The 13,028-nt window shown below is 42.8% G+C and overlaps 1 protein-coding gene across 4 annotated transcripts in view; it reads right to left on the minus strand.

Moving 5' to 3' along the window:
- Positions 1 to 13,028, minus strand: part of FGF12 (fibroblast growth factor 12) — a 230,333-nt gene that overhangs the window by 72,668 nt on the left and 144,637 nt on the right. For all 4 annotated transcript variants that reach the window (XM_042797281.1, XM_032986844.2, XM_042797259.1 and 1 more), the window contains one exon: positions 7,672 to 7,782. In XM_042797281.1, the coding sequence (XP_042653215.1) occupies positions 7,672 to 7,782 (111 nt within the window). The remainder of the gene's footprint in view (positions 1 to 7,671; positions 7,783 to 13,028) is intronic.

Consider the following 13,028-nt stretch of genomic DNA (forward strand, 5'->3'; position numbering starts at 1 on the left):
GTGCTAACTACACCTTATCCCAGGGAGCTCAGGATATGGAAAGACTGGCACAGGGCCAGGCAAAAACGTGAGCACAAACACAATGGAAATACTTCACTCAAGGTCTCTTCCTGCACAACTGCCCTGAAACAAGAATATTGTTTCTGGTTCTGAAGTCATGAGGTCTGACTGTCCCTTCCACATTCACGAAGCATTTCTCATGGCTTTTTAACACACTCACTTATTTGCAAAAGCCTGCTTGAAACTTCTCAAGAGCTTTGGGGTGTTCAAATTAGCCCAGGGGAGACCTGTGATTGGGCAGAGTGCAGAGGAAAGACTGAGTGACAGAGCATGCAGTGAAGCATGCCTGTTTTCCAGCTGACTGTTAAGGACATCATCCTCTAGCTGATTCAATGTATAGATCATTTATGAAGTTTTATGCCTGACACATCACATTGGAGCAAGCACAGCACAAAAGTGTTTTCACATAATGGCTGTAGGAGAAACAACCCTCCTTCTCACTGTGCCATCTCCCTGCCTCTCCTTCCTCGGGAGATTGTCCTGGTTTCAGCTGGAATAGAGCTAATTTTTTTCCTCAGTAGTTAGTGCTGTGGTTTGGCTATAGAATGGGATTTGGTATGAGAAAACTGCTGGTAATGCACCGCTGTTTTTAGCTGTTGCTAAGAAATCAAGGACACTTCAACTTCCCATGTCCTGCTAGCACGCGAGTACACAAGAAGCTGACAGGGAACATAGCCAGAGCAACAGACCCAAAGTGGCCAGTGGAATATTCCATATCATACAGTGGCATGCTCAGTCTATAGATTAGGGTTGATCGGGATGCTAGCTTTTCTGGAATTGCAGTTTCAGGATTCTCACTTCTCTGGGATCGCTACCCAGGAAGGGGCTGGGCATCGACTGGCAGGTGGTGAGCAATCGTATTGTGCATTACTCATTTGTATATTCTATTATTACTATTATTATTATAATAATTATGTTTACTTTATTTCAATTATTAAATTGTTTTTTATCCCAACCTCCAAGTCTCCTTACCTTTATCCCTCTAATTCTCCCCCCGTTTCCCAGGGTAGGGGAGGGTGAGCAAGTGGCTTCCTGGTGTTTGGCTGCCAGTCAGGTTTAAACCACAACAGAGATGAATCACTGCTGATTTAACATCAGCCCTGAAGGATAAAGCAGCTTTTGCTGAAATGGCCTATTCAAAAATGCTATAGCTCCTCAAGCCAGGCTAGTGTTAATCCTGGTATGACAGGAGGGAATCAAGTCCAGCTCAACATCAGCCCCCTGCCCCAAAGAGACTGGTTAGACGTGCATGTGCCAGGTAATACATGGATTTAACTCAACCACAATATACTTCCCAAGAACCTCCCTCACGTTCAGCCTGTGAATTACTGAAGAGGGGAGGACACAGAAGTGTGTTTGGATTCTTTTCCAAAGAAAAAATAACATTTCTAGCCAACATGGAGAGAAAGGAACTAGGGGCTAGGGAGAAAGAACTGAAACTGCAGCTTGACTCTTTCCTTGAAGCCAGTGGTTCAGGCTGTGTAGTCACAGGATTTGCACAATTTCTAAAAGAAAAAGCAGAGCCAAAAGGGTGCATGAAATTTAACAGGAAACCAGTTACATTCAGCCTGAACTCTTGGTGGATTTGATTAAAGGTCAGACGTGGATATCTTTTCAGAAGTAAAACCTGAAAACAACATAGGCAAGAGAAAGCCGCTTTACTCAAGATATCTAACAGGTGACTTAGCAGAGCAGTTTTCAGGGTTGTCTCCAAAAAGGGATTCATGAGTCCCAGTTTCACATGAATGCACTTTTTTCTCACTCAATTCCCAAGGAAGACTGGATGACTTCCCTCAGTGAGCTGCCTAGAAGTGAGGCACCTCGAGTTTGGTGACAAGAAACCTTTCGGCCTCTTTTCATGCTTTTTAGCACCATATTCAGTAAAGTATCAAAGCGTGTGCTGAAGTCCTACCAAAACCAGTGCCTATATTTGTCATTTCATGGAAGGATGTCAGATGTAAAGGGCAAATGAAGACCAGCGTAGGTATTGGTCTGTGAGCAACTGGAGTCAAGGACAGTGCTACTCTGATACTGTCCCCAGACAAGACAAACACACCCTGGTGTAGCTACTCAGCATTAAAGAGCAGCACTATAGCAGTTCTACCACTGAAAAGCTCACTAACCACAGCAATCTTGTCTTTCTATCGCTTTCTCACTATCGTGCAGGTTTAAAACCCTCTGCAATTAACAAGTCTATTTATAAGCAATTCCCCTTCCCTAATCTTTCCCCCCACTTAAAAATGGAGCATATTTCTGCTAATAATGAAACAAAATGGGCATCATCATTCAGTTCCCACAGCCAATTTGTCTTGCATTGAAAACTTGTGACAGACCATTCAAAGCATTCATTAGGCAGTGAGGTGATAATACCCAGAATTAGTGAGTGAGAACTTCCACTTGGAAGCACCCACTCTTCAAATCTCACTTCCCAATGCTCGCCAAGGGAGCTCAGGAACAATCCTGTTGTGGTCTGTGTTGCAGTAGCAAGACCGCTGCCAGTTCCCAAGCTCCCTGGGACCCTGCTGAAGACCACAGTACCTACACCCGTGATCACGGGCTTTAGGCATGGCAGAGCATCTCCTGCTGCACGCTGCGGAGCAGGGGAGCAAGGGGACACACATCTGACCTAGGTAAGTGACAGCCAAACAAGTTTTAGGAAGCAAACATCTTCCTCTTGATAAAGTGGCATGGGTCAATCGAGAGTTTGTAAATTCTCAGAGCTCTTTCTGAACTCAAATCTAGAAATATCTTTGAAGAAGTAGATGTCTTTTGTTATCATGCTTCCAAATGAATAATGCATCTTCGTTTAGAACAGATTTAAAAGCTTATAAACTTTATTGTAAGAATGTAAAAAGGGGAGGAGGGAACCCTCAACCAACCTCAAAAGAAAGAGATCTCATTTTTTGTCATGGAAAAAAATTCTGGTTAACATGAAACAGCAGATGTAGAGATAGGGGAAAAGACTAGATGTGGTAGAGTAGGACTGGACACCAGGTGTGCTGATGTGAGAGAAAAAATTTAACAAATGCTTTTAAAACCTTTTCTCTACTACACACGGTAGATTTCCTATGCCAACTGCATGGAATAGACATGTTCTTTTACTTCGTAGGCAGAAGAAAAAAAAAAAATTAAGACATTAAATATTTCTGCCTGTTTTCTATCTTGTCATTTTCAACCGTCAGTAGATTTACATCAGACTCTGCTTATTGATGATACTAGTGCTAGCATGCTCCAGTCCTAAACCCTTTGGCCATGAGTATGTTGTTCACTGTTACATTATGGCAGTTTATCAGCTGCATGTTTTTAAAATCTGAACACATACTTAGCTAGGAGTCTGGGCTAACTTTTACAGAAATGGAAGAGTAAGGCAAGACGTGCCGTATATAAGATATGGTCTATATGCTCAGCTGATTTAAGTAGCAGTAAGTCAGAGGAGCTAATCTAATTTATACTAGGTGATTTGCTCTAGAACAAGACATTTGTGCTACACATAAGGAAGAACTAATGGAGGATGCAATAGGCAATAGCAGCCTTGGTGCACCATGAGGTGGGGAGGTTTCAGATCCTGAGGGAAGGGAGGAAGGCTGATAAAATGATCAAGAGGTTGTGGTGCAACATGTATGACAGATGAAACTGAGGGAACTGGTCTTGCTTAGCTCAAAGAAGGGAAAGCCAGAGGCAGACTCTTCTCAGGGGATCACAATGAAAGGACAAGAAGCACTATGCAAAAGCCTCAGAAATAAATTATGACTAGATAAAGAAAATTCTCTATAAGGGGAACAGTGCAGCACTGGAACCAGAGAGGTTACGAAGCTATGAAATAGTTCATTCCTGGAGACGTGAAACAACTAGACAAGGCTCTGTGCAGCTGAAAATAATCCAGCTCCAAGTAGAATGTTGGACTGCAGACCTCCAGAGATTTTCCCAGTCTTAGTATTTTTGTGTTTCTGGCTGGAAAGCCCCAAATAATATGCTAGATATGCTAGGATGTTTCCACCTGGTCAGTACCGTTGACCTATCCTTTATAAACTCTTCATTTGCTAAACTTTTCAGATGTTCAGCAGGATTATGTTGGCAAATGAAGTCCAGTTGCTCTCACAAAGGAGTGTTACTCTGCTCAGCCCAGAAAAGAGCAATAGCAACACAAGCACTGACAGCAAGTCAGCCCTGAAAGACCATTTGAGATCACTGGAGTTGGAAGGAAAAAACAGTCCCAAATTCAGGTTCATACATAACATTACTAAGAACACAAACAAGAGCCTTGTACACCATGAAACCGTGCTCTGATTAAATGAAAATTCTTCATATATCCCAATGCAAGTAGGCAGAGAATCTGTCTTCTTGCTTACATTAAGATGGTGTGCCTTTAACTGCATGGTATAAGGAACAGATGTCCCAAGCGCCGTTTTGCTGGAGGCTGGCTGGATGCCCATTCAAATGCCATTAGAACTTGGCTTCTGGGGTTTTTTTTGCTTTTTCTTTAAGTGAGAGGAGGTGGAAAATAAATGCCATCAGCCTCTCAAGAACACACATAAAATGGGCACCAGATAATTAACTTTAAAATTGCTTAAATATTAGCAGTTTCTCGTTATATAAAATAATTGGGTTTTTATTAGAACTTTTAATTGCATCAGACATATCTGAGGGACATGTCATGTCTCATTTTAAACATTTATTTTACCAGAGTAAACCAACCTAATGTATTCCATGAAAATTAAGCTTCCTTTCATAATGCTAATTTGAATAATCAGCGTGTGGCTACAGAACACAGAGGGATGTATGGAACATGGTGTTCACTGTGTATTTTAACCATGCTAAGATGGCTTCTGCATGGAGAATAGGTGGTCATCCAGGGTAGGAAAGATCCTGCTGTGGCCATCAAGATTGCCCTTCTCTAACAGTGGATGTGAATTAGCCAACCCCTCTCCAGGGATAGGGAAATATTTGTATAATCTTTCATGAGTTTTGCCCTTGCACAAAAATACTGCAGAGACTTCTGACTGGCTGGTCAGGAATTTTCTGGAGAAATATTTTAAAACAGAATGTATCAGTGAAGTTGATTTGTAAGCTGTTCACTTAGACAAGTGAGTTTTGACTTTTTTCTGGTCAAAAATTGAAATGTTTGCAGAAATAGAAAAGGGAAAAAAATAGTCAGCATGCTTTATTTTGGCATTTCCAAAGTGAAAAATGTGATTTTGTTTTGAAGCTGTAAGTGGAAACTTCATATAATATAAAATGTGGACTCAAACTTCAGATTTATAATGTAGAGAGTATGGTAAAAAGTTAAACAAAACTGAATAAAGCACATTCTTAATTTCATTTTCAGAAGCCAAATATTATCAGGTTGGATTTTTTTCCTCTTTTGACATACCCTGAGATCAGGGGATGGAGAATTCTTTGGCTTCAATCCTCTCTCCAAAACTTCAATAAACTTTCCAACATAGCCCATGACTTTGAGCAAGCTTGTTGGCACACTTCAGCTGGATGCTTCCTGTCCCTCCAAGCTGCCAATGCAAGGCTTCCATCTCACCAGATAAATTTACACTCTAGAAGTGCCCTTCAGCCCATCTATTTCCAATTAAGACGACTGGGTGGAAGTGGCTCACAAGTACTCAGCACCTTGTCAAACTGATCTCCGACATTTCTAATGGGATACATAAATAAGAGTTGTTTGGGCACTGATGTCCAACCTCAGTCATGGAGACTCAGGAGGTTTACCTACATCCACTGAAGTGCAGCCAGCAGCAGCCTCCCCCGTCTCCCCTGCCAGCCTGAAATATTGCAGAACTGCTCTTACATTTTATTCTTCTCTGCTGTTTATCTAAATTCATCCCTGCTTCCATTTAAGCCCATTACTTTGTTGTTCAGTCCTCACTGATAGATGAGGGTAATGAATCCCTGTCATCTCTAGCAGCTCTTCCCTTGTCGTTGACAAATAGGCTTCCAATGGGATTTGCTGCAGATTGAGAATGCCCTATGTCTTCCTTCTTTAAGAAAAAGCAGCTAATATGACCCAACACTGGGTCATTACTCACCCACTAAAGCCCACTGAACTCATCCCACATGTTACTGTTTGCCTGAGAAAATCATAAAGCCAGACTCTTCCTGCATGAAGAGACCTGCTCAGTACCTCACAGACTGTAAGTATGCGTATGAAGTCCATAGATTCTCCTGCTCCAACATAAATTAGAAGCTTTGTCATTGTAATTTGTGATATTTTATTTGTTCAACACCAGCATGTGACCATGTTGGGTTATTTCACAAGGGCTTTGCCAGCCTCACACAATTTCAGTTGCCATCTTCCCAAAGAGCCTCTCACACACGGACCCCAGCCCTGAGCTAGCTGGAGCCCCAACACACACAATGCTCCAGCCACAGCACTCTGCCAGCTTCTTGGGGATGGGGCAAACAACATGGATATGGGGATGCAGCCACCTTGCACCCTTGTCCAAGTGCACGTTCCCAGAACGACGTCAGTGCCCTGCTACATGTGCTGCACCACTGCAGATACCCCTCACCTGCAGCCCAGGCCCTGCCCTCCTGAAAGAACAATGCCTTGCATCCAGCTAGGTGCTTCTCTGAGTTAGAACAAGATTCATCCCCAGATTAAGTAGGCTTCTCCTTCCAAAGTACATGAAGTTTGCTTCCATCAGTCCTACCACACAGATGATCTTCTGTTCATCTCTAGTAATGACTGGGAAGACACCTTCCATGCTGGACAGGCTAGATATGATATCCCTTCAGTAGTGGCATGGGGAGCTTCAAACTGCCATAGGATGACACAAATCAAGTCTGAGTGCTACTCTGTTGATGCAGTTTGTGGCACCAAGAATCTGAGCTTATTACTACTTCCTCAGAAGCATCAATATGACACCTATGAAATAAAGAGATGCTACAGAAAATATCCTTGCACCTTTTATTAACCTTTTGAGGAGCTTTAGTAGTGACAAAACTACTTTTTTTTTTTTTTTTTTTTTGCAAAAGGAAGATTCGCTGTTGCTTTGCATTTGTTTAACAAATATGCCTCCTGCACATAAGTGCAATTTTTAAACCTGCATGGCTCTGCTGCACTTTGCTGTCCCTTGTTGCATGGACCCAACCCCTTTAAACAGGGTTTTGGAAGATGACCTCCTTTGGAAAGGTTGTTCAATACTCTCAACCTTTACACTAGCCTCAAAGCACTAGACTTTAGTGAACAGCTGCTTTTCTCCAGTCTGGAAATTCCTGATGCTTGCTGAATTTTTCAGGATAAAATAGTGAAAACAATTTTCTCCTTGGTGAGAGAATTCCCCGTATCCTTTACCCACGTGGCATGTGTATAAATATAATCTCCTTTCTCTTCTGGCAGAAATTCAATTCATGGGTTTTATTCTCCACCCCACCCAGATGGCAGTTACAGAATCGGGGCAGGAGGGAAGAAGATCGGAGAGGAAACATATGAAATTATACAGGCAAGATTTAAAGGGGAAGAATAGACAGGAAAAAAATGTGCCGAAAACAGCTGGCTTCTTCCTGATTTGATCTTAAAAAAAAATAGAGCTGCACAAGTGAGACCCACTAGGTGATGCATTTGATTGTAATTCAGTTGCAAAACAGGCTAATTTTTCTTACTGTAGTCGCTGTTTTCGTCCTTGGTCCCATCAATTGTACCATCTGGGTGCATCTGCAGGAAGTATTCCTGCTGGCTGAATAACCTTGTCACAATTCCTTTCAGCTGGGGTTCTGCAAAAAAAATAATAATTATTAGATATACCAAGTAGCAAGAGACCCAATTTGCTTGGCCCCCATTAAGCCCTGAGTAAATGTAGAAGTGCTTGGCAGATAAGACAGCTTTCTGCAATTCCTTTCAAGCGTGGTTGTAAAATATTCATATATACATAGATGTACAGGCAAATAAAATTGAGATCAGATGAGCAGGTAAAATGCAATGCATAGTTGGTGCAGCAGAAAGTAACAGATTTATGGAACATCACTTCACTGAAAGTTACCTACCGAATGAAAGTCTTTAGACAGCTTATGTATTCTGAATATACCATTCGTTGAGAATAATATTTGCTAGCAACGTTGCAAATAATTTGCTTACTGTTTCTTATTCTGCCTGAAGTCAACCACCTTGCATTCTGTATGGTTGATTCACTATCATGCAGTTCCAGTTTTATGCCAATGAAAATCTATTTACATCACTGATATTATAGTGGTGTAAACTCAAAGTAACTGAGTGCTGAATCAGGCTGCATAAGTCCAACTGTGTGGGACTTGGGGAGCAAAATCCTGACAGGAACAGATGCAAGACACCTCCAAAAATGACCTCTGAAGCATTTATGGGCACCTTAAAACAGCTCTGATTTAAATTCCCGCATGTTCTTCCCTCCCAAAACACATGCCACAGACTCTGGTAGGTAAGAATCACTCTGCCTCTAGTAAGGCCCCCATACATCATGAGCCAGCCATGGACTGTCTAGGGGCTCCCCTATTGTCTCTGCAGCATTTTATACCCGTGCTGAGGAAGAAAAGGAAAACATGAAAAATGCAGAAACAATTCAAACTCTACATGACAGAAGTCTGCAGCATTACCGTCTGTCTCCCTGCTGTCCAACTGATCAAACACAAAGTGGTCAAAAATAAATTCAATTTTAATCATGCAAGTCTTATAATTTGTCACAGGCATTGCTTCTGGAAAGCACACTAGCTAGCTACATGTGAAGACACACCAGCTTGATAGCAGAGATCTTCCTCACGTGACAGGAATTTGTAGTTTTATGTGACCACCCAACAAAAGTAAATAAATAAGACCTAGTTATTGCTGGATCAACAGACAGGAAAAAATCCAGTGTAGCATACCAAAATCTCATCAGCCTCCCGTCTTTCATGACTCTAGAGAGGCTGTTTAATAAGCCATAGTTGTTATGTAACTCCGGTCACTAAGTGCTCCCATTAGGAGCCCCCGTCTCTAACGAGTTTGCACCATGCTGTACAGCTTCCATTTGAGCACAGCACTCTCAGCCCGCGCTTCTGCACAGGCAACCCCCCCGGCAGCAAGGGGGGACCCCGAGTGCAGACAGGCTGCAGGTGCAAAGGATTTCAGCTTCAGCACCAGCCAGGGGAGCATCAGGTACTATTTTGTAGCTACAAAACCCACTGAATAAATCAGTATCAGATGGCTTCTATGCTGCCTTGAAGTGATTTCATAGCAGTGAGAGTGTTGTAGACTGCAGGCAGGGTTTTCTCCCAGCAAGACTCAACTCTGGGACAGTAAATAAGTACAATTGTACTGGCCATCTACTAAGAGCTAACGTCAGTCAAGCCAATGCATGTCAAATCGAGACTCAGCTCAAGTCAAGTGTTTTGCTTGCTTCCTACCGAAATGAAATATCTATTTTGTTGAATGCAAAAGTGTGATTTAACTTGCTTTCCTAACAAGCATATCAAATCTAGAGGAAATGAAAAGCGGTATTCTCAGGTACAGATGACTGAACCATCCTCTTCAAGCCTGTCCCTTTCCTCCCTTTTATCTAATACCACAATAGTAAAGCACTAATAGGCACTCTCTGATATGAGAGACCTACGTTTGCGTCCCTGAATGAGTTTTAGCCTCAATTTTACTCTCTGGTTAAATTTTAATGTTGAAGTACTTTGCACAAAATGGAAGAGCTCCCAGCAGGAGAGATTTAGAAGATGCTCCTGCAGCCCGAGGCTTTCTGTGTGCTGGGGAAGGGGGTAGATCTGGTCTTAAAGCCCCTCAAGGATAAAAGGAGTGGAGATGTAAAACAACCCTGACCTTTTCACCTTTATCAGAAAGATTACTTAGCTACACGATAGAAGGCCCTTTTCTTCTTTGGGGTACAAACTATACTTCAATCATGCAAATCATTTTGGAACATGAAAACATCTCCCACTTTCACTAAGTAGCCTACCAAGTAAAATGTAGAGCAAATCTGCTCATCATTAGGAGCTTCATGTCATTTTTAGAGTTTACCAGAACAGCACCCAAGATCCCCTGAGGTCCCCCTGCATCTCTTCTATAGATGCAAACCCTCTTGCACTAGAAGGCTAAATGTCACCACAGCAATACACAAGGTAAAGCCCCAGGGTCCCTTTTTGTTACTGATCTGACATAGACACATGGTCAGGTCTGATTCAAGCTTTAACAACTGTCCTCTTCATAATCCCAGGCTTCTCTGAGTCAATGACTGCCCAGGGACGGGTTGGAGAGAAATCTTGGTCTTACATTTAGTTTTTTTCTTGACCTGGTTTTGCTTAAGTTTAAGGATCCTGCCCAAACTCAAAACTCAAAGGGACCGAAGCTGAGAGCTCTCAGCCATACACACCACCACATTCCTCCTGGCCCTAACACAGTCTGACAGCAGCGGTGTTCCTGTCTCCTCATTGCACAGATCCTATTCTATAGGAGCATCCCTGCTCCCCAGACTCATTTAGGATGCCTTGCAGCACCAGCTAACAAATGCCTTTTCCAGACACCAAAGCATCAGAAAGCACTTTGGAGACATACAGATCTCTCCCTCCCTGGTTTCCACATTTCCATGGATCTCTTTCTTCAGGAGAGAAGTGCTGGTCAGCAGCTGCGCCTTTGGGTGCCTACTTGAACTAAACACAAAAGCAGTGTAGAGACGTGCACAGCCAGCATGGAGTCCTCCCCTCTAACGCATGGCACAGCCCAGGAGGGTTAGGGAGTCCCCTGGGCAGTGGGTGATTTGTCTCACCTACTACAGCCGTCTCCACACCTGAACTGGACTCCCTTTGCATCCCAAAAATCAATGCAAGCCAGGCCAGGTCCATATGGTCCTGAAACCACCTGAATCTCTCCACTGATTGCAAAGGGACCCTCTCAAACACAAACAGCTACGCTGCTGACAACAGCCGGCAGAGTAGCTGCTTCCCACCAAGGTACCTCCTGTCTCATGTCTGGACATAAAGTGGGATATTGGGATTTATCATTCTTACAGCAAGCAGTGTGGCTGGGAGGCCTACAGTCGAAGTTTTAAGTGAAGGCAGCTTTTAACAAGGAACAAGGATTTACCCAGCTTTCTCCACAAAGCTCACTACAGAGTTATTACCTGAAGAGGGAACTGTATAATCACAAAACAGGATTTTTCCTGCTAGCCCAGAAGCAAAACTCTGCACATGACTTTTAAGAGACTCCCTACATTTGTCATGTCATATCTGAACTTTACTTCTTTCAATTTAGAGCAATTTTTATCATAGTCTTCCAGTACTGCTCTTATGCTCCAGTAATAATGCTGAAAAAAAATCTCTTTGTAGAAAAATCTCAAAACCTGTAGGTGCCCTTGTCAATTAAGGACAGTGGGGCACCCTGATAAGTCAGAACAGAAGGCATTAAAACAGTGAAATTGACTGAGAACTTTTCACAGTTTTGCAATAAAAAAAGGAGAAGCGCCCTTCCCAGCAGGCAATATTCCCAATGCTTACTGGAGCACTGGAGGGAAAAAAGTTAAAATAAACCCCCACAATCTCGATACTTTTATTTGTCTGAAGTTCCCTCAATGATACTGTTCCAGGCTATAATCAATAGGAGAATAAAGCAAACTATAAAAAAATAAAAAAAAAATAATGCAGCACACATTAACACAAACCCTGCCATGACTATTTTCTTCCTATAATTCACAGAATATACCAGTAATCAGACTCAAACTTACTCTCTAACCTCATCCTTGTGTAGCAAAGGAAACTCAAATCCTTTTGCTTTTATAGAAGCAATACTGCATAAGACACTTGGGATAAACCTATTCCTCCCACATCTGCTCCTCCGTACACTCTTCTATTTTGATGTAGAAGCAGCTTTCCCTGCAGAAACGCAAATGAACTAATGTGGACAAGACTTCAGCATCAACTTAGCGTCTCCCTAAACACAAAGTCAAGTACTTCAGTATGGATTTAAGTAAAGTTGTGACAGCCTTGATCCCAAAGTACTGGCTAAACACAAGAGATTTTCACACAGTATGTATTCCCAGTGCAGCCCCCACACTATTAGGATTCTCATGCGATATGCAAAGGGATTACACTTACTTTGTAAGTAATACTGTTATACTTTAGGATGCTTACTTTGAATATCCTGTTCTGGTTGCTAATACACAGCCATTGAGGGCTGAAAGTTGATGAAGAAAGTTCAGTGGACCCCTTCCTTACGCAGATACAGTGAGCTCAAATCCTTCAAATGTGGTGCTCCCAGAAGATTATGCTCAGGAAGCATCCCCAAGAAGCACAGTCACAGCACAGAACAGACCAGTAAGAGTAACAAGGAGCAATAGCTAATCCATGGCTCTGCCCCTGCTCTTCAGCATCTGCCAGGCTGAGGGTTTTCCCTAGGATGAATACACAGTTCTCAGCTGATCACCCTTCTTAGAGCAGTCATCTAGTGACTGACCCACTGCAAATCCCCTGAAGGGCATCCTGCTTGCTCCCCCTTTCCACCAGCCAAACTCACCAGCTCTGCCTGCTTTTAACTTTCTGAGCCTTTTGACACATCTGAGGCTAACTAAATCATGATCTGATTGCTAATCTCCTTGTCTAGTTAAATGGTAATGTGATGCTGCCATTATTTATTTCAGCTGTCCTGCTGCTGAGCCTTAAAGTCATCTCAGTTCACTATGAGCTGATGTGCTTTCTACCTTATTGTACAGCTATACAGTGATTTTCACTCTCCTGGGTCTTGCCAAGGACATAGTTGCAGGGTGTTCACACAAACTTTGATCTCCAGGGGCACACTCACAGAAGGCTGTGGAATCATGTCCAAATCGGCTACTCCACACAGTTATCATAGAATGCTCTGGGTTGGAAGGGACCTGAAAGATCATTCAGTTCCACCCCGCCCTGCCATGGGCAGGGACACCTTCCACCAGACCAGGTTGCTCAAAGCCCCGTCCAACCTGGCCTTAAACCCTTCCAGGGAGGGGGCAGCCACAGCTGCTCTGGGCAACCTGTGCCAGTGT

Source organism: Tyto alba, unplaced genomic scaffold, assembly GCF_018691265.1.
Source record: "Tyto alba isolate M040663 unplaced genomic scaffold, T.alba_DEE_v4.0 Super-Scaffold_10, whole genome shotgun sequence".
In the NCBI taxonomy this organism is placed as follows: Eukaryota; Metazoa; Chordata; class Aves; order Strigiformes; family Tytonidae; genus Tyto; species Tyto alba.